Genomic DNA, 25,801 nt, shown 5'->3' with positions numbered 1-25,801 from the left:
GAATGTACTCGGGGAAGTTAGCACATCCCATGGCAGCTACACTGCTTTTTTAGTGTGTTAGTTCATCAGATGTAGCATGAATATGTCTACTCAAGCCAGAGATCACCCCTTCTAGCTCCAGTGTAGACATACCATTAATGAATTTATTATTGCTGAAAGATATTGGAGACAAAACTGACAACACGAGTGCTCTAAAACAGTGGTTCTAAACTGGAGGTACACATATCCCTGGGGGTACATCAACTCATCTAGATATTGGTCTCGTTTTACAACAGCTACATAAAGAGCACTAGTGAAGTCAGTAGAAACTAAAATTTCGTACAGACAATGACTTGTTTATACCTCTCTATATACCATGCCAGGGTGGCCTAACTGTGGCTTGTGAGCCACATGCGGTTCTTTTACAGTTAAAGTGTGGCTCATGGAGCCCCCGACGCCTCCCTCCATTCTCTGCCTACCAGAAGCTCAGGCTTCTGCCCTATGGCAGCTCTAGGAGCTTCTGCCAGAGACAACTGGTGCCTACTGATAGTGAGGGGCAAAATTTAAATGTTTTGCGCCCCCTCTCCCCAAAAAAGCTTGAGTCACACACACCTAGGCACCTCCCCCGTTACCTTCAGCAGCCCCTCCCTGCAACTTCCAGGTGTTAGCTATGCATGGAGCGGCAGCAGCAAACAGCTGGAAACTGCAGGGAGGGGCCACTGCTTTAGCTCCACAGGGAGAGGCAGCAGCAAAAGCAGCAGCTCTCTCTGCAGCTCCCAGCTGTTTGCTGCTCTCTCCCCATGGCCACAGCTCCCAGCAGCTGCTGTGCAGGGAGGGGTCCCGGTGGCATCATGTGACTGAGCAGAGCCAGCAAATCCTGGCAAAAATTGGGGCGGGGGGAGGGACGGAACCATGACCCCATGTGCCTCCCCCCATGCATCACCTCTGGCAGTGGGACGGAGGGGTGGGCGTGTTTCGGGGCTGCAGGTGCGCCCCAGCTCTTGAACTTCTGAAGATTGTCATGCGCGGCCCAGAGGGTCAGTAAGTTTGGCCCATCCCTGTACTGTACACTGAAATGTAAGTACAATATTTATATTCCAATTGATTTATTTTATAATTATATGGTACAATAATGGCGCTGAAGAACAGGGATGGAAAACCAGTAATTGACGGAACAGTGATGGAAGCGGTCTGCAAAGATTTCTACACCGAACTGTTCGCGTCTCAGATAAATATCCCAGTACCAACACTTCAACAGACCAATGAGCATGTACTTGTCAGCAAAGTTCGACATGTAGTTCACCAAATGAAGGAAGAAAAAGTCCCAGGTAAAGATGGACTGAATCGAAATAAGAGCTGGAAGCCAAGACCTCTGGGAAACCCTTGCTCAGAGGTTTAGCCATTACTTGGAAATGCAGAAGATACCATCTAGCTAGAAGGAGTCCAACACCATTCTGCTGTACAAGAAGGGCGATCATGAAGATCTAAAGAACTATCGTCCAATATCCCTGCTTTCACATGTCTACAGCCTGTTCACCAAAATAAACTGATTTTGAGTCTGGATGAGCAACAGCCGAGAGAGCAGGCAGGCTTTCGAAGGAATTTCAGCACAATGGACCATATTTTCCACTATAAACCAGCTATTGGAACACTTGAGAATATAAATTCCGTTTATGTATTGCCTTCGTCGACAATAAAAAAAAGCATTTGACAGCACAGAGATCAATGCAGTGTTGACAGCTCTTGCAGAGCAGGGCACTGACACAAACTATATCAAACCATTAAAGGAAGCAAATTCTGACTGCACTACAAATATAACTTTATTTGATATTCCCCTTCGCATCCCAGTTAAGAAAGAGGTGAAACAAGGAGACACGGTTTCACTGAAACTCTTCACAGCCTGCCTTGAAATGGTAATGAGGTGGAAGCATTGGAAGAGTGGAACCAACATCAATGGAGAGAAGTTAAACCATCTCAGATTCATGGATGATATTAAACAGAAAATGCTGCGAGAACACAACACAAAAAGCAGCCAAGTCAAACTGAAAATTAACGCCTCCAAAACGAAATTTTTGTGGCCTGATACCTTGCCAAAAGCCCAAATAATCATCAAGGGAGAACAAATAGAAGAAGTTGAGCAATATGTCTAGTTTGGCCAAGAAATTAACATGCGCCATGATCAGAAAGGTGAACTCTTGCAAAGAAAGAAAGCAGGAAAAATCAGTAAGGCAACACGCGCCAGCCTCTTCAGCTCAACAGTACTGCCAACAATGATGTATGGCAGCAAAACATGGGCGCTGACGTAGACAGAGGAGCAGTAACTTTCTGTCACGGAGAGGACGATGGAAAGAAGAATTCTGGGCATTTCAATCTGTGACCGAGTCCCCAGTGAAGTGATCAGACAGCAGAGTGGAGTGCAGGACGTTGTTGAGAGCATACATAGTAAAATGCAATGGGCTGGGTGGTACTCACGGGAACTGAAATGACCTCGGCCGACCTCCAAAGAGATAGGAAGATTTTATTGTGAAACGACATGGCTGCACATGAAAAAGGAAGGCCAGGATACAAGAAGAATGGAAGGCATATTGTGATTGGTGCAATCTATACTATCTATGATTGATCAAGGTGATATGGTAAAAATGAGAAAGTAAGCTAGCGGGGTGCTACCACAGCCACCTATCCACTAGGAAAGGGACTGAAATCAGAACTCATTTCATGTAGACCAGAAAATGAGTCTTTTTCTAATACAAGATAGGATAATTATTAGTCCAGTAAAAAAGAAAAATAACTCAGATAGGTTCTGCACTCATGTGTCACTGACACCTAGGTCACCAATCTGACTCCTACCCAGGCTTGTAGTGACTGAAAACAACCTTTTAGTGACTGGTTTATGTGACGTGAGTTGTGGACTCCATCTATTTCTTAGTGGATAAGCATCAGTGATTTTTAAAAAAATAAATCCACTACTGGCATAAGTTTGCATCTTGTTGGCAGTTTTAGGAGAGGCTAATGGTACGTCTACACTACGGCAGCATAACTGCAGACACTTGCTACAGCAATGAAAGGAGTTTTTCCGTCGCCGCAGTAAATCCACTCTCCCAAGAGGTGGTATCTAGGTCAATGGGAAAATTCTTCTGTCGATCTAGAAGCATCTATTTTGGAGCTTAGGTCAGCTTAACTATGTCACTCATGAGGGTGAATTTTTCACACCCCTGAGCAATTTAGCTCGGTCGACCTAAGTTTCAGGTGTAGACCAGCCCTTATTCTTAAGCTGGCATGGATGCTCAACTGCTACTACCGACGCTGTACATGTTAAAGGACTTCAGCTGTCCATTGTGTGTGTCACTATTATCTTTTAGCAGTACTGACCTTTTATGCTTACTTCCCCTAAGAGATTAAAAACTGTACAACAGAAGGTGATCACTTAAGTCAGTACCACTGAGGAAATGAGAGAGGAGATGTTAAAATATAATTCCACCAACAATCTGCTCTATTTCCGAGGGGGTCAGTCACTTGCCTGCACTAAAGTATAGGGAAAGGAATGCCATTTATACAAGGAAATGGGGACAATGGGTGGTTAGAAGGTTGACTTAATAACGTAAGCCATCATTTTGGGAAAGGGCAAGCATCCTTTGTCATATTCCTTTGACTGGAGAAAATATAGCTGAGTTTTTCTTCTGCTAAAATCCTGCCACAAGAAGATATTAAACCTGAAATGGGTGGCAACTCCCCTAGAAATGCATGACCGCTTCTTGTTAATATCATCCTTGGATACTAGTTCAAATGGTTTATTATTCAACTTTTAAAAAAAGAATTAGTGCAGTGCTCTTGAAAATGAGGGTTTAATAGCAGATGCGAGAGCCAGGTATCCTGCAGAAATGCACTATGCATGCATGTTTCAGTATTACACTATTTACTGAGACCAACTGTAGATTTAATTAACTTTGGCAAAATTCTCTAGTTATGATTTATAATCAGACAGACACCTTCCTCAACTCCCTCTTAGAATTTAAAAGTATTAAATATTTTTGGTATTAAATGGATAATTTAACAGTTATCCAATACTAAGATTTAAATTAAGATTTGATTTGTTAATTTAATTCTTATTTTATTCTTGGTGTAATTTAGTATTAATAGCAACTTAACTCTGGTGATGTTTTCTTAATTTTAATTTTACTTTAAGACTTTTAATGAAGTTCATAAAATAGAAGCAGATATGGAGTCATATTTCTTTCAATAAGCAATGGGGGGGACCAGAACCTTTCAGGACCTGGGATGAATACTAGAGGTCAATCTAAAAGTCTCACTAGTCCCCGCTAATAAATCTGTAGTTTTTAATACTATGAAGGTAATGTCTCACGGCCAAGAAAACAGATCTAAGTGCCTCAATTTGTTGTTTCAGAGACTTCTCCAGTGATTTCAATCTGTGCCTATATGTAAACACAACTCACATTGAAGATCAGTAAGTAACACATTTGGAATAACAGTCCTAGTGCTTAAGAAGCACAGGATGAGGAGCCAAGAAATAGGGAACCTGCTTCCAGCTCTTCCATAAGCATGGCTCAGCGACAATGGCTAAATCACAGCTTCCTGGTGCTTCAGTTTCCTCAGCTATAAAATGGCAACAATGGTACTTCTCTACCTCAGTGTGTTGAGGCATGGTTCATGAGTATTTGCAAAATGCTTCAAGATGCTGAGATGAAAGGCAGTATAAAAGCACTACATCAGATATAAATGCTCCCTGTTTTATGAGTATCTGCTCTCTGATCTGTAAGGTTTGAGGTCTGTCAACCTAGGAGAGAGAAATGAATCCTGAAATTGAGACATGATAGTTCCAGTTCCTCTTCTAGTTAGCTGTCTAGAGGAATTTTCATATTTAATACAGCATGTATGTTCTGCGGTCTGCCTGGGGTCTCAATTTTTAAAAAAAGCTTTACAAATCCATCTTTAAAAAGGAAGATGGACTCTACGTCTAGGATCTATTATGGCAGCTGCTGAAAGCTGAATTTTTTTTTTTAAATCAACCACCCAGAGTCACTTCTTTACTTGTTATATAGTGATTTCAACCAAATATCTCAAAACACTTGGTCTACCTTATAAAGTGAGATGTAATGCTAGTCTTCTATTCATTTTATAAACTGGTAGACATCAGCACAGTGGTTAAGTGATTTCCCCAAAGTCACACAAGTGGCAGATCAGGGAACAGAACCAAAGATTTTCAACTCCCAACATCACCCTAAATTCATCTAATCCATACTGCTCACAGCAAACTTGGCATCCATTTCTAATCTTAAGAGAATCAAAACTCAACTTTGCAGAACTTCATTAGTGAAAGTCAGTGACAGAGACCCATTGTGATTTACAGAATTTTACCAGTTAGTAAGTATAGTACATGCCAAAATGTACTATAAATGTGGTGTTCATTTATTTTGAGAGTGCAGTCTACCTTTAATTATTGATAATACTTCATAATATTTAGGTAAGTGTTCTACATATATATGGTTAGAATAATTAAGTTTTAGCAAGACAAGAAGTCACTACAGCACTTTGCTATTAAATCTTAGTAAAGGAGGGACACTGCTTCATGTGTGAAAATTATGAAGTTCACTAATTAGCAAGCTCAGGAAGGTTCTACTTTATTGCTGTTCTGCTACCAAAGTGTTACCAAAAAAGTCCTAGACTGCTTAAGCATTTGGATGATTTATCTAATTTCTACAGAAAGTCAACTCCTTTAGCTCAAATTTGTGCTATTTCACACAAATGTAAATGTAGCTTGCAGCATAGGTATGGGAAGCAATTAACCTTTAGTAGCACTTGTATGATGGGAGGATTGCTTTTCACTTCACAAGAGACAAGTCCTCTTAGGGTTAGCTCCACCCAGCTGAAGCTAACTGGCCTGCTGCAGCACTGCAAATTTGCAAGTGTAGCCATGGCCTGGGATTCTTTTTACAGGTCAATTTAAATATGCTCCCATCAAACCTCTAACTCAGTGTTCACACACAGAGCAAGATGTAGGCTCTGAGCCTACTTTCGACTAACAGTAATGTTACCATGGATCTAACAGTGGGCTTAACCTTCTTTGATACAATCCCTAATAACTATTAATAATTAGGCTTGATGGAAATGTAAAAAGATGAACCTATTTTCTTCACTCTACACTGGGTTTGTTTTTGTAGCTTGCAGTTTTCTGTACAAGACTGGATACAGGAATGCTATACACACTTCCAAGAAGAAATCCTCTTAGCCCAAAGCCAGTCTAGAAATTAAACTTATTTAATTAAAATTTTATCAGAGTACTGCTGGAACTGCAATTCCTGGTTTCCAGGGTAATGGTGCAACGTTACCATTCAGTGTTCCCCAGCCCAGCAGTCTAAATATTCAGAGTCCAGCACAGCGCCCAAATATTAGTAGGGCTATAGCTGAACACAGACAATGGGATCCTAAGCCTATGGTTTGCACACATTTGATTTCCTGGGGGACATGTGGCTTAAGGAAGGGCAATATTGATCCCTTTAGTACAGTGCTTCTCAACCTGTGGCCCAATCAGCATGCAGCTGCAGCCCCTGTGACATCCTCAGAGCCATACAGGTAGTATATATATTGTGTGGATATGGCCCAAACAACACAAAGAGCTGCTTATGTGGCCCACAATGGTAAACAGGTTGAGAACCACTGCTTTAGTGTAACCATCATACGGTCTGGAAACCATGACAGATCAGGAGGTGCAATAGCACTTATTGCAAACATTTTTTGGCCTAATTTTTAAAGTTAGGTAACTAGCATTAGTCTGGGAAAGGGGAAAATAAAGCCATTACTAGGAATGCCGTTGATACTGTAAGCTTCTTCTGTGGCCATGTATATGCCATGTACATGTAAAAACAAATCTGAAGGTGAGAATGTTTTAAATACTATGACAAGAAATATTTTAAACAGATTTGTGTACAGGTATATTCCACATTCATAGCTGCAATTCGACAGTCTAGTCATTGTGCTGATGCTGAGGAGTAAATAATTATAAACATTTTGGAGTGATCAAACACAAGCATACTGCTTGCCAGAACTCCAACTAACAATCTTTAATGGGAATTAAATATTGTGCCTTAATGAATGACAGATTTCCAGAATTTAAAAAACAAAATCATTAGTATAATTTGCTTCTGCCAGGACACTAGGTATTGTCATCACAGTGCTGCAAGATCACTAGAGATATAAAAATGTTTGCCCAATGACAAAATAAGTCAGTAGGGAAAGATTTTTAGGATTCTAAATGAAGTATTAAATTAGGGTGATCACAATAAATCAATAAGGAAAACAAAACTGACATTTCTCTTAAATCTCAGTATGTAGCACTAGCCACTAGGCCATCTTGCTTATGAAAATAAGCAAGTGCCTAATTCTGCTTGCTATGAAGAGAACAAGAATATCTCATGTCAGTTCTAAGCCTCCATACATGGAGCTTAATTCAGATATTAGTCTTACTTACACCCACTTACTAATGTAGGAGTGTAAAAGGAGTCTAATGGCAAAACTTACACAGCAAGGAGCTATGATAAATGTAAATGTAAGTAGGGGGTGGCTTTCTTTAACTCATCTTCTTACATGCTTCTGTTAGCTGTTTTTTCCCACCCACAACACTCCCTCCTACCCCCACAACCTGCGAACACCACCATAGGTTCCCTTAAACTCCAAAGGCCACATACAGAGACAATGAATAAGGAGGGGTAAACTTCACATTAGTGAAGCATGTGCAAGTAGAAAGGGAGTCTGCATTTGTGTAAAGAAGACAAGTGGAGGAGTTGAAGAAACAAGGTAAATTCAGACTACCCCCGACTCCTCTGAATTTGGCTTAGAGTGTGGCAGAAACTTACATATCGAAAACTATTCCTATTGCAATTTAACATACCCAAGTGCCTCTGAAAATAAGGGTTACAAAGAAATAAGCACTTTGCTTGCCCTCCGAGCCCTCTTCTTACAAAGAGCTACTGTTTGTTAATCCAAAAGCATTCCTAATGATCTGCTGGAATTAACTTCTAACACTGGCAATTTGTTTTTATCCCCATTTTCCTTCAGTATTTCACTTCCTTATTAAACAGCTGCCACAGAACAGTGCTTTAGACTGGGAAGATGACCAGAAAATGCAGCTAGAGAATGTTACATCAAAGAGACTTCCTGCCCAGCTGAGAAGCTGCCTATATACAAAGCAAGTTGACCTCTCAGCTGCACTGACTACAAACATCACCTCTATAACATGTATCCTGAGTCAATCTAGTAATTTAAAAGCATTTTTTATGTGGTAACTACTTCAATACACTGCAGATTACATGCTAAGCAATTTGCAAGCCCTCTGAAATACAAAGCTAGAATTTAGTATTAGCAACTATGAGTCTAATTCTCATCCAGTACTCCCCTCTTCAAGTAGTTTCTTGGTATCTGTCTCTACTTTTGGCCCATCAAGATTCATAAATAGTGAAAGATGTGCCAAGTTACTTTAAAAAAAAAGCGCTGAAAAATTTAAACAGCAAAGCCAAGAAAGATGTTCTCTAGCTTACTCAGTAGTCTTTAGAAATGCAAGTGTGTTAAAATTCTAATGCCACTTGATAGCCACATGGGCAGCTAGACAAGATTTTAATGATAGCATCCACCACAATGCTTTATTTGATTGCTTAATTATTTTACAAGGCCAATTCTTATGTAAAACACACTGTAAAGACTTCCAGAATCCACCGCAAAGATCTTCATGTTGTATAGCTCAAAATAAGTATGTGCAATAAACAGGACTGTCTGAAATGCACAGCAAGATCATGGGCTTAAATTTAACACATTTGTTTAGTTAAAGACTAAGATTTATCACACATGACAAAAGAATTATTCTTTGCAAACCTATTAGCTCCCTCTATGCAAGGATGTCAAAGGACTTTAAAAGCCTTAATGCTCACAGTACACTTATGTGGTGGACAAGTATCGTTATTCTCATTTTACAGAGGGAAACCAAAGCACACAGAGCTATGCCCGAAGTCATACAGTAAATCTGTGGCAGAGTCAGGAACAGAATCCACAAGTCCTGAGCCACATTACTGTTAAACACAGAAACTACTCTCACGCCACATTATTGCAACTCAGTTTTGAGATGCATGCAGTATAGCTAGTGAAAAATTGCTGCTAGCACATTGTTCACAAAGGTTACTGGCCCATTTCCCTTACAAAGCCTCTTTTCAATGAGGTAGAACATGAGAAGAATGTTGGCAGAATGATGGAATTGCACCTAGAACATAAAACTACCTTTGAAAACAATCTTGGATGAGTCTATAGTACAACCATATCCTTGTGCAATATGGTAGAAAGTGGAACCAAAACTCATACATCACAAATTGACGAAGAAAGGACATATTTAAAGTGAGTCAGGGATAGCTAGGAGGCATACAATCTATTAGTTACACTTTAACAAGAAGGTCACAGTAATGATTGTTAAAAACCATTTAAAAGAATAAGAGAATATCCAGAGAGAGATACTAGAACCTTATAACCTGCACAGTTGCTACTACATTCCAGAAGTTTAATATCGTCATAGTTTCTTATTGGATCTCACAGAATTTGTGGACTCTCTGGTCATGCTTCCAGCATTCTCCTGGCTTACCTACCAAAACCCTTGCTGCTCCTAGCTACAGAATCCCTGCATCTAGTCTCTGCACACTGGTGAGTCTGCTCCATTTTGAGTCTTTCCCTCCCAGGCAAGATATCACTATAAAACAACATTTAAAATCTAACTACACATTTCACTTTGCAACATTAGTAGGGATAAGGGGAAGCTGGTTTAGCAGGATCCTGCACATTCAATAAAAGCCAATCAAGCTTAAAAAGATATTGCACTTCTGCTTTTAAGTAAGATGGGATTTTTCACTGGGGAGGCTTTATCATACTAGATACTCAATACTGGGCCATAAAGGGAGAAGAATTTTTCCTATATGGCTCAGTGAATGCTCAAATTTAAGGAAGAATGTATGGCAAGCAGACTTCTTGGATTTTCTTGCTTTCTTCCTTCCCTTCTCTCCAAGTGAAAAAGATATACAGTAACTCCTCACTTAACGTTGTAGTTATGTTCCTGAAAAATATGACTTTAAGCAAAACAATGTTAAGCAAATCCATAAGAATTACTGTAAATGAGGGAGTTAGGTTTCAGGGAATTTTTTTTCCCCACCAGACAGAAGACAATATATATATATATATATACACACACACACACATACACACCCCTCTACCCCGATATAACGTGACCCGATATAACATGAATTCGGATATAACGCGATAAAGCAGCGCTCTTGGTGGGGTGGGGCTGTGCACTTTGGTGGATCAAAGCAAGTTCAATATAACGCGGTTTCACCTATAATGCGATAAGATTTTTTGGCTCCCGAGGACAGCTTTATATCGAGGTAGAGGTGTGTGTATGTGTGTGTGTGTGTGTATACACGTATATGTGTACACACACACACACACACACACACACACACACACAGAGTATAAGTTTTAAACAAACAATTTGATACTGGTATGCAGCAATGACGACTGTGAAGCTTGGTTGAGGTGGTGAAGTCAGAGGGTGGCATATTTCCCTGGGAATGCCTTACTGTTAAATGATGAACTAGCAACCAGCTGAGCCCTCAAGGGTTAACCCATTGTTGTTAACGTAGCCTCACACTCTACAAGGCAGCACGAATGGAGGGAGGGGAGACAGCATGGCAGACAGAGACAGAGAGACACACACACACACGTGTGAAAGATGTGCATTGCCCCTTTAACTATGCTGACAGCACTAAGTACACTGCCTTTTTTAAGTAGATCAGCAAGTTGAGACAGAAGCTGCTGCCAGGAAGCTCCCTCCGTCCTGATCCCTGTCGTGACCCTCCACCACACTCTATGGAGATGGGTTAAGCAGGGTGCAGGAGCAGGGGGGAGGAGGACACCCTGACATTAGCGCTCCCCTCCCTCCACACACACAGAGCAAGCAGGAGGCTCCAGGCAGAAGGCAGGGGCAGCGGGACAGCTGAACTGCCAGCAATTGACAGCCTACTGGGCGGCTGCTGTACAGGGAACTTACGGGAGAGAGGAGCTGATAGGGGGCTGCCAGTCCACCCTGGTTCCAAGCCCCCACCAGCTAGCTCCAACAGGCTGCTCTTCCTGCAAGCAGTGAACAAAGCAGGCGGCTGCCAAACGACATTATAAGGGAGCATTGCACAACTTTAAATGAGCATGTTCTCTAATTGATCAGCAACGTAACAACGAAACAACATTAACCAGGACAACTTTAAGTGAAGAGTTACTGTATAAGTCATAAGTTGTCCTGTCTCATGACAGAAGTACTGTATACATTTTGCACGCTTTCTGATACCACTCTCTAAAGAGAAAGTATGTAGATTTACTGCTAAAAAAAATCAATAAACCAATCAACATACCCTTACAGCCCCGACTGGGGTTATTCTATCTACTACCCAAGATCCACAAACCTGGAAATCCTGGACGCATCATCTCTGGAATTGGCGCTCTCACTGACAGACTGTCCGGATATGTGGACTCACTACTCAGACCCAATGCCACCAGCACCCCAACTTATCTCCGTGACACCACTGATTTCCTGAGAAAACTACAACGCATTGGTGATCTTCCAGAAAACACCATCCTAGCCACCATGGATGTAGAGGCTCTCTACACAAACATCCCACACACAGATGGAATACAAGCTGTCAGGAACAGTATGCCTGATGATGCCACAGCACAATTGGTTGCTGAGCTCTGTGACTTTATCCTCACACACAATTATGTCAAATTTGGTGACAATATATACCTCCAGACCAGTGGCACCGCTATGGGCACCCGCATGGCCCCACAATATGCCAACATTTTTATGGCTGACCTGGAATGCTTCCTCAGCTCTCGTCCACACACACCCCTTCTCCACCTACGCTACATTGACAATATCTTCATCATCTGGACCCATGGGAAGGAGACTCTGGAAGAATTCTACCACGATTTCAACAGCTTCCACTCCAACATCAACCTCAGCCTAGACCAATCTACATGGGAGGTCCACTTCTTAGACACCACGGTACAAATAAGTGACGTCACATTACCACCACCCTATACTGAAAACCCACCAACCGCTATGCCTACCTTCATGCCTCCAGCTTCCATCCCAGACACCACATGATCCATCGTCTACAGCCAAGCACTGAGGTACAACTGCATTTGCTCCAACCCCTCAGACAGAGACCAACACCTACAAGATCTTCACCAAGCATTATCAAAACTACAATACCCGCACGAGGAAATAAGGAAACAAATCAACAGAGCCAGAAGTGTACCCAGAAGCCTCCTGCTGCAAGACAAGCCCAAGAAAGAAACCAACAGAACTCCAGTGGCCATCACCTACAGTCCTCAGTTAAAACCTCTCAAACACATCATCCGTGATCTACAACCCATCCTGGACAATGATCCCTCGCTCTCACAGGCCTTGGGAGGCAGGCCAGTCCTCACCCACAGACAACCCGCCAACCTTAAGCATATTCTCACCAACAACCACACACCGCACCATAGTAACTAACTCAGGAACCAATCCATGCAACAAACTTCGATGCTGACTCTGCCCAAATATCTACACCAGCGACACCATCACAGGACCTAACCAGATCAGCCACAACATCACCGGTTCATTCACCTGCACGTCCACTGATGTAATATATGCCATCATGTGCCAGCAATGCCCCTCTGCTATGTACATTGGCAAAACTAGCCAGTCTCTATGTAAAAGGATAAATGGACACAAGTCAGATATTAGGAATGGCAATATACAAAAACCTGTAGGAGAACACTTCAACCTCCCTGAACACACAATAGCAGATTTAAAGGTAGCCATCCTGCAGCAAAAAACCGTCAGGACCAGACTTCAAAGAGAAACTGCTGAACTTCAGTTCATTTTCAAATTTGACCCCATAAGCTCAAGATTAAACAAAGACTGTGAATGGCTTGCCAACTACAAAAGCAGTTTCTCCTCCCTTGGTGTTCAAACCTCAACTGCTAGAAGAGGGCCTCATCCTCCCTGACTGAACTAACCTTGTTATCTCTAGACTGATTCTTGCCTGCATATTTATACCTGCCTCTGGAAATTTCCACTACATGCATCTGACAAAGTGAGTATTCACCCAGGAAAGCTTATGCTCCAATACATCTGTTAGTCTATAAGGTGCCACAGGACTCTGTCGCTTTTTACAGATCCAGACTAACACGGCCACCCCTCTGATGCTTGCTAAAAAATTGACATTAATCATCATCATTCATCTACAACCCTGTTTCAAGCACATACAACAGCTTCTATTATGGCCAGTAAGAGAGATATGAAAAGAGTAAACACTTCATACTTCTTGTGAAAACAGCTTAATTTAAAATCCAACATGTTTAAAGAATGTAGTGTACAGAATTCTATATTTTTTCCAAATCAATTTGTCTGCTGGTTGGAGTAAATCTGATATGCATTCAATTTATGTTATGCTAACAGGGCCTAATCAAGACTTGTATAAGCAGGTACAACTTAGCGGGTCCAAGGTGTTTTGCCTTATACAGGGAGGACCTTCTGCAGCAAATGAAACCTTACTGTGCTACCTAATTATGTTTTAGAAGAGCTGTAAAAATAATCAAATTTTTTTTTTTGCATTTCTTTGAATTTTGACATTCAATTTTTATTTTTCTTGATGAGATGGGCATGAAGATGCCAACAAGATTGACTGTAATCGAAAAACTGCTCTCTCATTTTTACCATATAATTATAAAATAAATCAATTTAAATATAAATATTGTAATTACATTTCAGTGTGATACTTTGGCCTGTTTTTCACTTGTGAGCCTTGTTTGAAGCTCGATCCACACGCAGCATGGCTGAGGCATGTAACTTAGCTTCCTGGGGCCCTGGGCAACTGCCCTGCTTGCTACCCCGTAATGCCGGCCCTGCACTTGCAACCCCCTAACCCATCCCGTGACCTCCCTAGGGGCTGCAATCCCTAGGTTGAGAAACACTGATCTAAAGGAGCTGCATTTCAGCGAAGACACCTCTCGATGATGCCACTTGCCGCAACAAGCAACGTCATCAAGAGGCGTCCCCGCCAAAATTCAGGAGCGATGCCTCTTGATGACGTCACTTGTCGACGGCAAGCGGCGTCATTGAGAGGCGTCCCCGCTGAAATGCCGCTGAAATTCGGCGGCATTTCAGCGGGTGCTCTCTCGGGGGCCACGACGCGGGCGCTTTAAGATGCCCCCGCGGGCGCCATGGTGCCCATGGGCACCACGTTGGGGACCACTGATCTAGATAAAAAAGCATAACACTCCTGCACTGTGTGCCACTTGTGAAGTGATAATATAGAAATAGATTTAACAGAGAGAGGGGCAATATCATATTTACTCTACCATGCATATTTTCTGGCAAGTCTTAAAATGCTAACATGAAGTTCAACAGAAACAGCAGAAATATGCTAGTGTATGCTGAATACTATTACTATAATTCATGTTCATTGACTTTTCAACAGCATTATATGCCAGAAGTAAATGCTGAACAGGAAACTTGCTGTCTTTTCATATCTCATACATTCCAGAACATTATATTGGTTCTCTCATCTCAAGGGTTGGCCAGGCTCAAGAATTGCAAGGCCTGCTCAGTACTCCCCAAGCTGGAGGATCCCATTTTGCAGTACCCCTGACGTCAGTACTGAGCAAGGGCCTCAGCTCTGCCCTGCTCAGCACTCGAGACAAGTGTCAGTTAGTGGAAAAGATGGGGGTGGGGGGGAAGCAGCAGACCTCTGAATCAGGTCAAAACTAACAACCGGATTCACAAAAATAGAAGGTACACATCTTTATCCCGATGAAGCCTATCAAACTTTGTACTACTGGCTCTTGGTGTGCAATGACACTGGTTCAGGACTACAGCAAGAATCAGACACTGGATCAGTTTCAGTTTCCCTGCCATCACTGTTAATTAGATTGGTAGCTGAAAAATGCAGTGACACCTCAGGTATGTGAACTATTCAGATACCAGGGAGTGAGCACCAAGGAAATTTGTATCTAAAAAACCTGAAAAACTAACATGAATTCCAGATTCTTTTTAATTGTAAAGTTAGGAAATGAAACTAACACATAACATTGTAGATCAGCAAGTGCATTAGTATGAGTAAAGCACACAGCAAATCACTAATCTGTCATACTGCAGGGTTTAAGTTATATATAAGGAGCTCCCAGCCCTCTAATTTTTCCTCACTACCAAATTCTCTCTTTAAGATCAGTTTCTGCCTTCATAGGAGAATTTTTATTTTGATCCATTTAGAGGAGGATGGTAACTATAGAACAGCCACAGTCCTCACTACAATCATCAAAGGATGAGAAAGTTCCTTAGCTTTTCTCCCCACATAACAAATGTTTAATCCATTCACTGAAGGTGGGCAAGGTAGATAGACCCATGGGCCTTGCTCACTGAAACTCACCCATTCACCACAAAGCTTAAACCAAGAGATGTTATTAATTACATCATTTTTATTAATATACTGCACAGTATTCCTGATCAAGATATTACCTTCCTGATTCAATTCTTCCTTTCCTGTGTTTTCATGGGATTTTATCTGAACATTCCACCTTTTAGATTCTCATCCTTTGGCTTTGTCTAGCCTTAGACTGCATATCCTTAAGATGTGCAATGTAAATGCATAAATAATATACTTGTTAATTTGTAATTACAGTGTACATTATCACTATTATTAAATGTATGTAGCATCTATTTACAAGCAGCTTAGGCATTTTAATCATTGAATCAAAGCTTATAATTTGTAACTCAAGAGAATAAACCTCGATGTTTGAAAAATAAAAAACATGTCATACTAAAACACCTTCTGAAATAAAAAAGGATTTAACATTTATTTCTAAAGGGGTCTTAAGTTGTTACCATAAGTTCTAAAAAGAAGAGATCCCACAACCCCAGAGCCACCAAGACACAGACTCTCTCTTCTTGCAAACCTCAGGCTCAAAAGCCCCAGTCCCATGGAGCCTCAAAGAACAGGACAGTATAAGGGGAATTAAGGGCTCAGAAAAGTCTCCAAGATGTCAAATTTATTTGTTTTTTTTTTAAAGCCTTAAATTTAATGGGCTCCATGCCCACACAGGCAAATAAAGCAGCAAGCAAACAGGCTCCCCCTGATATATCTCCAAGATAGGTGGAGTTGATGATGGTTGAACAGACTTTTTTGGTAGCTCAAGGTAGGGAATTTGGCAATAATATAACCCATCATCATGGCATGCATCACAATCAGCAAGTGAATTATATGACTATTCTAAATTCCATCACTTTGCTTATTTATCAAAAACTGAATACAAGTGCTTAACATGCAACTCTAGTAATCACAACATACATAATAGATAGGTGTTTCTAGGAATATCCAAATACCGTAGAAATATTTTTCTCTGGAAAGTTTCATGGATTCTCAAGAGAACACCTTATTTAAAATCTCATTAAAATTATTCCAGAAACAACTCATCTGAAGCACAAAGGGGGCATCTAAAATTACTATAAGGAAACAAGAAAAAGGATCAACATGTATTTGGCCAAAATTTTAATTTTGTAAAAACAAGCTTCTATAAAACATAACCAGCTCCCCTCAAGCAATTCCCCTGAACACTGCAACACTACTAATTTTCATTGTCCATGATGAGAAACAAATAAACTAAAATTTAAACTTGATTTTAAAATATATTAGTTTTTAATAATGTAAGCTAGCATTAGTAAGAGAAAGAGCATCTTATGTTGCAAACAAACATTTCTCAGTGGACTGAATCTCTTTAACCAATTGTATATCTTGAAACTCTGCTTCAGAAGGTGTCTATTATAGTAGTCTCCTCATATAAGTATATATATATAGGAATGCTCCAGGTTACAATTTAAAAAAAACAAACACAAAATAGAATAGCAGGTCACAGCTCATACCTTAAAGGAGGAAAAATTGGAATACGTGAAGAACTGTAACAATGCAATACAAAAACATCTAATTTTGTTCTCTAAACTATTCCTGTAAGTAAGACTTTCACATTACAAAAAAATAGGCTCTCGATCTTGTAATCAGATCTGTCAGTGTGGAAGAACCCTTGCATCTGTGCGGATCCTATTGCTGAAACTGTACTCTCAAATGCTCCTAACCCTCTGCAATGTTTCATATTTTCTGTATTTTGTTTTTGTTTCCTTAGCTTCTGTAACACTACCACTAAAAGGGAAATATTTTACTATAAAGGGAAACAGTGAAGTTCACTATACACAAAGCATCAAATATACAAACAAAGGAATTTCCACCCGCTATTCTTTCAGAGGTAGTATCATAATTTAAATATCATTTGTAACAAGAATAGGTTAAAAAAAGACACGTGTAATGTTTAAATGGTCAGTGTCCCTTTAAATATCATATTTAAAAACATCTTATCTCATGTTTAACTATACATGTTTATTTGAAATTAAAGATGTTAAATATCCCTTCCTCTTGGTTATAAACTGCTTACTGACAACAGATCACACATACTGGGATCATGATATCCGCCCCCCACCAGCCTCTCCAAGCCAGACACTAAAAACCAGGTTTTGTTTTATCCATTGTAACTTTGTTGATTCACACAATATACAGTTCTGATCTTGCAGACATCTCCACACGAGTAACGTTATGCATGTAAGATAATCCATCAGGCAAATCCTCCACTGGTGTACATCATAGCATATCCGCTGAAGATTTTAACCCATTAAATTCAACAGGACTATTCATGTGCCTAAGGTTTGCCTAAGTAAAGTGATGCAGTGAAAGCTGGGGCACAGCTTGTGTGTGTGTATATACACACATACAGATGGTTATACACATATAATAGCAACATTTAAAAATACAGATAAGCACCAGTCATCCCCATATATTCAACAACCTAGACATTAATTGCCTCATTTCTTAAAGCCATCATGGGAAAGGTGAGTTTTGAATTCAGATTTGAGGGAAGAAAGGGTAATGGCTTTACACATAAGGTCAGAGAAGACATCCACACATGAGAGGCAGCATAGAAGGCATGAAGAGGTTTGCATGAGAAGCTGGCATAAGGGCTGATGATAAGGCTGGCATAATTGACAGAGCAGAGGAGAGATGAGAGAAGAGACAAAAGCAGACCAGTAGGAAGAGGCAAAGTTGTGAAGGGGCAATATTCTTCAGTACCTTTATCAAAAAACTATTCTGAAATACAGATAAGTAAGTTGGGGGGGTGGGTGGGAGAAAGAAATCAATATTTTAAGGCATTTTTATTTCAGTTCACCATCTTTTAAGTTATCATTTATTCTTATTTCCATTACTTCTATCTGTATTAACCTAACATCCAGTAACAAACCCAACTCTATTTTGATTTGTGCAAAGCAAATCAAGGTAATCACACGGTATTTTTTCTTTCTTTTAACCAAATAATCAATAATAATAATAAATAGAACATAACAGTGTAGAGCCACCTGGCTGATGCAATGAGGCAAAGGAAAAAAAATCCTGGCAAAGCCAGATAATACTATGTTCCTAAAATGCTTAGAGCAAATGGCAAGCACTTCACTTTCTAGAAATTGAAATAAATAAATACAGCATATTTTCTCCACAGTCACCAAACAGGAGAAAAATGCCATGCTATGCTTTCAGTGGGCAGTGGGGCGGGGGAGGGGGGGAGGTAGCGATACCTTGAATTAATTGAGCCGATGATGGCTGAAACTGGCTACCACATGCCAAGGGCTGAGCTGCTCCATTTTGGGGGCAATCTACAACAGGATCCATATTGTGGGAGAAGCTAAAACCACCATCAGTTTGTGCTCTGCCAGCACATCAGGGAGCAGCGCGAGCAGCGCTCACCCGTGCACCCCACTGAGTTTTGGAGCCGCCCCAACGCAGCAGTGGAAACCTACTAGTTCCCCGATGCCTTTGGCCCAGTAGCCCAGTCATCCAGGTCGGGTGGAGTCAGAGCCCGGCACCCTTACAACCAAGGTATTTTTTGCACTGGGGCTGGGTGGGAGGCGGCCGAGCATGTTGCCAGGCGAGCGGTGGGAGCTGAGCAGAGAGGTGGGGCTGTCGCGATCCCACCCTCCCGGGCCGGGCCCCTGCGGGGGATCGGCCCGTTAACCCGGGGATGAGCAGACACCGGCCGGTCCGTTAGGTGCAGCCCGGCGCCGGCTGACAGCTCTCAGCGCCCGGGAGTGAGCGGCCCCGTCCCCGGCAGCCCCCCGCGCCTCACCTCGGTCTCCACCACCTCATGGTAAGCGGGGGGTGGATCGAACCCGCCGCCGCCGCCTCCGCCGCTCCCCCCGCCGCCGTCTCCGTCCCCGCCGCGGGAGCCCTGCCCGCCCGCCGGCGAGCCGAGTCCGCCCTGCCCCGGCTGGCCCTGCCCGCTGTCCATGGGCTCGTAGCCGCCGTAGTGCAGGCCGGGCCGCTCGTTGGTGAGCAGCGCCACGGCCTCGTTGATGTCGTTCTTGGCCAGGCGCAGGGCCCGGCGGATGGCGGCCGCGTCCGAGAAGCCCATGCAGAGCAGCGTGGTCATGTGCTGCTCCTCCTCGCTCTCCATGGCCGGGCCGGGGGGATAGGGGCCGGGAGCCGGGCTCAGGCGCTGCCCGCTCTGCGCGCCGCCATCTTGACGGCCGCCTTCCCCCTCCGCCTCAGGACCGCCGCCGCGGAGCCCCGCACCCACCCGGAAGCGGCCGGGGAAGCCCGGGTGGGGGACACGCCTGGGGCCCTGGTCACGTGACAGGGGAGGGGGCGTGGCTTCTTGGGTATGAATGGAGGCGAGGCGGGCCGGGGCGGGGTGTGAGGGAGGAGGAGGTTGCCATGGGAACCTGAAAAGGCTGCTGCGGGGGCAGGGAGAGGGGACAGGAGAGAGGCTCCGGGCTGGAAGGGGCTCTGAGGGGGAGGATGCAGCCTCCTGAGGAGCCTGAGCGGGAGAAGGGTCTCAGGGCAGGAGGGTACCTGGGGAGGCTGAGGGAGTGGGATGGAGGCTCCCAGGAGTGGAGAAGAAGGAGGGGGCTGCCAGGGGTCTGATGGAGGAGGCTGCGAGGCAAGGAGAGAAGAAGGAGGCTGCTGGGGGGGGATAGAAAGAGGAGTGGATGAGGGTTTTCCAGACTAATGCTGCCCTGTCCTGTAGCGGGCGGGCAGCGAGGACTGGGAAAGAGCCTCCCAAACCTGCCTCTGCCCGGTTTGCTTATTTGTGCCCATCTCTGCCGTGCCCATACACCCGGTACGAGCACAGGCTGGCAGAACTGCTGGCATAAATGAGGATGTGACAGAGGTAAATGTGAGGTATATGTGCAAATGGTCAGGCAGGGTCAAGGAGCGCGGACAGAAAAGTGGTGGATTCTGCAGATGTAGAGGCAAACCCTGTGGGTGCAATTTAGGAGGAAATTTGAAAAGCTAACCCTAAAATCAGGGACACCACAACTAAGAAAGAGGCATTGGTTATAATGCTGTAATGAGCTGAGTACTGTGTATCCTCTACAGACTATAATTAGAACTGCTCAACTGTATGCCATAGACTCTGTACTGCTAGCTATTAATGGAGAGTCTCCTTTAACTCAAGAAGTAGGACCTGTGCTTTTGGAGTGGGAGGATCTGAGCTACATCATCACTATCATTATGAAATTCCAAGTGGCTATGGTATGGTGTGTAGTGACATTGATGTCCCAGATGCCTTGGATTTGTTACAGTACTCATCAATGAAGATAAAGATTTCAAGAGACACAGTTTTTAGATGAAACAACGGACAACTCAACATAGTAAATGTTTACTCATTTTGTATTTCAGTATGTCACTAGCCATCACACTCCTCATGTCAACATAAGCAATGGGCAGAAAAAGTGGTCACACAATATAAACTTTCTAATTCCTCTCGCTCTTTTAATGGAACTACGTACAAATCAATTGTGTGTAAGTTCTGAGCTCTTTTGGAATTCACCTTCCAGAACTAAGGAGGGCACTTTCATTCACACTTTCATTCATACCGCCAGTCATGAGGTACTAGAGTTCATTGAGTTGCCGAAGCTCAAATGTGGCGGGCTTGAGCAAAATTCCAGCATTTCTAGTTGATTCATTTAATATGTTGAATGTTGACTCTTGAGTCAATCATATTACCTACAGTAGTGCTTTCATTTCACTTTTTCAAAGAACTTTACAACCATTAATTAGTCCTCGACACACTGTGTGTAGGTCAGACTTATCTCCATTTTACAGATGGGAAAACTGAGGCAAAGAGCATTTAAGTGACTTGCCTAAGGCTATACAGAGGAAGCCCAGCACTCAGCTCAGCAGACTACATCTGTAATTTTGCATGCAGGTGAATGAATTAAAGCCTTATTGGCTTGTAGGCAGAAGTAGTAGGGAAGCAGAATGTCAAGGACTCAGTTGTAATGATAGATGCTCTATTATAGTCAAGCAGTGCTGAAACTTGCGAGCTATAATTTTATATTGGGCAGACTGATGACATTTTAGCCAAATGGGAGGTAGCACTGAGTGATAACAGTGCAGTGTCACTTGAGAAATCAGGAGTGCCAGTCCCAAAGGTCCCTTTTACCATCTCACCAGACAGGGTTCATTGGAGACTGCCCTCAGGCAAAGACCATTTTTTACAGCTTAGTGGAGGTGCTGGGGAGGATATTTAGTAATCCTCCAGGAATGTTGTGGGTCCCAAGTTGCACACAGTTTTCCTGTGATATCACTAGAAAAAATTTATGCCCCAGATGGAGGAGGTTAGCTGAGCAAACCAGCCCAAATGGAGCATTACAGAGAGGATGTGGTGCCTGGAGACCCAGAAGGTCATTGGAGGGTGCAAGAAAGCACAGCAATAAGTTTATTATCAAAGATTCAAGAGACAAGAGACAATGAAAAAGGATAAAGGGAACAATAGGGTTACATAAAACGTATATTTATAACATGATTTCTAGAGACTAAATCTAACAGGCTAACTTTCTGTCTAAAGTTTATCTCATCCAAATGTCCTTTGCAGCATTTCCAGCCATGGCAGGTTGTGATCCTGTTTTCATGACTGTAATTGCACTGCCCAGTTATTTGCTAGGTGCAGGATGAAGAGTTGTCTTCCTTGCCTTCTCCTTCTATTCCCCAAAGTTCATTGTCTGAACTTCAGAATTTGGATGACCTCTATTCTCATCGCTTATTCTCTGGTGTGCTGCCTCCCTGTTGAGTTCACAACCCTCCCATTGACTTCATATGTTAGTGAGTCTCCATTGTATTAACTTATATGCTTAATTTACATGCCAGCAAGACAGGTGATAAACATCTTTTTTATGACAGAAAACCTGTTTGTCAACTCTGTCTTGATACAGACTTTAGGAACATATTCCCAATATACACACATAACTCCTTACATAGTTACTGTACACGCATTTCACAACAATATTAACAACCAACTTGTTGTTGGCTTTCATTTAAGACCTCATGTGATATTCTTCGGAGAACAAGAATGTACATATTGGGATATTCTTGTAATCCCATTGCCAATTGGCACTGAGGAGTTCTTAAGGTCACAGGATGCTTATAGCAGGAGTGGGGAATGTTTTTCTATCATGGGCCATTGGCCCACAGAAAAAATTAGTGGCGAGCCACACACAGCCCCATAGGAGAGGGGAGGGGGACATCGACGCTCGGGGCTTCCCGCCCGCGGCGGGGCAAGCCTGTGCTCACAGCTCCAGCCCTGCGGGAGGCACCAAGGCTTGGAGCTTGCCATGGGCCGGGTGAAATTAAGCAACAGGCCGGATCCGGCCCGCGGGCCATAGGTTTCCCACCCTAGCTTAGAGCATCAAAATAGGTACTTTGGTCACCAGGAATGTGTGTAGGTATTCAGTGATTGATTTAATTGTGTTCCTATTTAATATATTGTGAATTAACCAGCTATTTGAGTTGTGTTATTTTTACAGAAATTAACCAGTTCCTACAGAATTAATGGTATGCAAATACCTAAGAACCCCCAAGGATGTTACTTACTCACAAAAGAGTATTTTGCAATATTCACTAATGTTTTGGTAGGTGCCAGAAGTACTTGACCTTGTAGACAGCTTTTGGGATGGCAGTCATAGCTAGCTTGGATTTGTTAGACAGCCAGCCTAAAAATAAGATATGACTGAATCCAGTATAATGACTTTTGCAGAGATATTGGTGCAGGGCTGTTGTGTTGATTTATATTTTTAACTGGCTGTTTATTCTTTTCTTCACAGACCCAAGCAATGCTGTGTTTTAGATATCACCTTTTCTTAAACGGCAAATGCAACATTTTCACTCTGTGAGAACAAACAGTTGTATTGCTGTGGAGACAATGCATGCACAGCACAGGCAAAGGGTGACACCCTGGCCCAATGGGAGTTTCCCCATTGACTTCAACAGAGTGAGAATTTCACCCAAAATCTTTGAATTTACTGGAAAAAAAATTTGTGATCGTGTTTTTATTTTCCTATGTGCCTATAATAAATAAAGCTTCAGCTCCTTGTAACTGAAAGTGACTAACAAATATTTGACGATTTTAGTAGAGGAGAATTTAAATTTGTTATACTGCCATCAAGTCCTTTATTTTGTCTGTATGATTTATTTATGGTAAAGGACTGACTGCCTGAAGTAGCAGAGTAACATGTTATCAAGGAGAGTTTGCGATGAGATTAAACCGTCTTGTTTATAAATCCTTTAAAACCATGAATAAACAGTCATACAGGGAAGTGGAATAAAAAGACAGGTACATTACTGTTTTGAATACTCAAAACTCAGGTAGGTAAGCAATAGGAGCGGCATAAAACAGGAGTTTTATCCTCCATGGTAAGAAATACATATATATAAATGGTCTCCTCAAAAAAGAGTTTCTCTTTCCAGACATTCTATGAAGGGACACAGGGCTTGTCTACACTTACCGCATTGCAGCGGCATAGCTGTGCTGGTGCAGCTGCATTGCTGTAGTGTTTAGTGAGCTTCTCCCATCAGCGTAGGTACTCCACCTCTCCATGAGGCGGTAATTATATTGATGGGAGAAGCCCTCCTGTTGACATAGCACTGTCTACACCAGGAGATAGGTCAGTTTTCCACACTCCTGAGTGACGTAATTATACTGACATAAGTTTGTAGTGTAGATCAGGGTATGCAAGTCATGTGCATTACAAAAAGCAGCTGTGTTCTATTTGGGAGGGAAGAACACTCTTTTTGACTCACTTTAATGGTTTAGGATACGGCACCTGATGCAGGCAGATCAGATGATGATAATGGAGATTTCCAGTCTGGTAGCCAGCCAAATGAACAGCATCTCTCTCCATGGGCAGAAGGGTGAAAACTATGGGTCAGAACTTGGCACACACAATTGTCAACAAACATGGCAGGATTACGCAATAAATTAAGAAATTAATAGCACATTGGTCTTGAGCTGAGATGGTCATTTTTATTATTTTAGTTAGGTATGTAGCCTTTTGTTTTATTTAATGTTAATTTTAGCACTGTTATACTACAGTGGGTTTGCCTTTGGCAGCTACAGTCTTAAGTTTAATAAGCATTATCTCTGTTTGTTTTAGATTTAGAGCTCATAGGAACACATGAAACCAAAGGCAAGTAACACAATTACAAGAACAAAGTTCACTATTTTTAGTAGTTTTATTAAAGCTGCCAACAAAGTTATAAATGTTTCAGCATATACAATTCCTAAATATATCCATGCACCAGTTATACCTACAGACATACTCACATCCTCCTAGATGGTATTAGAGTCTCATGGCCATCTGATGGACTGATCATCAATATGGGGATGGATCCTGCTGGAGATTTCCCATAGGAAGCTCAGTTTTCCCGCTGTGGGCGCCCTTTTTTATAATGTGATTCTGTCTATACTTACATTCCGCGCATGTACACGAAAGTGTCAACCTTCTCTTACTGGTTTGTGTCCCCTAGAAACATATGGGACCCTGAATTCTATAGGCCGTGTAGGTTCTCATTAACATTGACATACCACCTATATCCGGTGTTAAGACACATGTTGGAGACAAGATTTGCTTTTAAAGCGTTTTATAATTTAAAATTTAATCTTTTGGCTAGACTTTCTCAACATTACCACTTGGTGCCTTTCCCCCCATAATCTTAGAGCATATTCCTCGGTCATTTACTTATGTCAGCATTTCATGTCTCCAAGGCCTAAAATAGCTAAGCTAAAATCTTGCAGGCTTCAAAACACAGGTTCTTGCATTTTAGCTTGTCTTACTTATATCTAATACATAATTCCCCGTAAATACTGATCAATCTTATACTTTGATAATCCTACTAATTAACTCACAATGAATATATGATATAACATGTTGATTAATCATAAAATCACACAATAAATGAATAATAAAGTTAAATAATTGGCTACATCTTCATTCACCCAAACCATAATACATATTAACTTAAAACATTATAAAAGAGGGATGGCATAATGAGTGTGCTTTATAGTAGCAGGTGACTTCCAGCTCTTTAATATAGCTATTTGTTGCACCACCTCCTCTTTTAACACATCAGTATGTATTACCAGAAGAAAGGATATTGGAGAGAGTTCTGTCTCCAGTAGCTTCTTTGGTGAAGTTGTGAAGAAATAATTTAGCTTATCTTCAGTTTTAAAGAGAAATTTTAAAGTGAGGAATCAAAAGGGCTCAGTAAGGATCATGAAAAATATCCTATAAAATACAAATACAATAACAGATACTAACAAAGTAAATACACAAATGCAGTTAGATATTGAGACATCTAGGCAAATA

At 42.0% G+C, this 25,801-nt stretch overlaps 1 protein-coding gene across 4 annotated transcripts in view; it reads right to left on the bottom strand.

The window, feature by feature from the left end:
- Positions 1 to 19,757, bottom strand: part of USP24 (ubiquitin specific peptidase 24) — a 109,909-nt gene extending 90,152 nt beyond the window's left edge. For 2 of the 4 annotated variants that reach the window (XM_039483808.1, XM_039483809.1), the window contains exon 1: positions 19,282 to 19,755. In XM_039483808.1, the coding sequence (XP_039339742.1) occupies positions 19,282 to 19,608 (327 nt within the window). In that variant the 5' untranslated portion in view covers positions 19,609 to 19,755. Of the gene's footprint in view, positions 1 to 19,281 lie in introns of all 4 variants that reach the window. The other 2 variants (XR_005583522.1, XR_005583521.1) reach the window with 2 other exon arrangements.
- Positions 19,758 to 25,801: the final 6,044 nt, after the last annotated feature.

Source organism: Mauremys reevesii, linkage group 8 (genome assembly GCF_016161935.1).
Source record: "Mauremys reevesii isolate NIE-2019 linkage group 8, ASM1616193v1, whole genome shotgun sequence".
Lineage (NCBI taxonomy): Eukaryota > Metazoa > Chordata > Testudines > Geoemydidae > Mauremys > Mauremys reevesii.
This window is presented reverse-complemented; position numbering and strand designations above follow the sequence as displayed.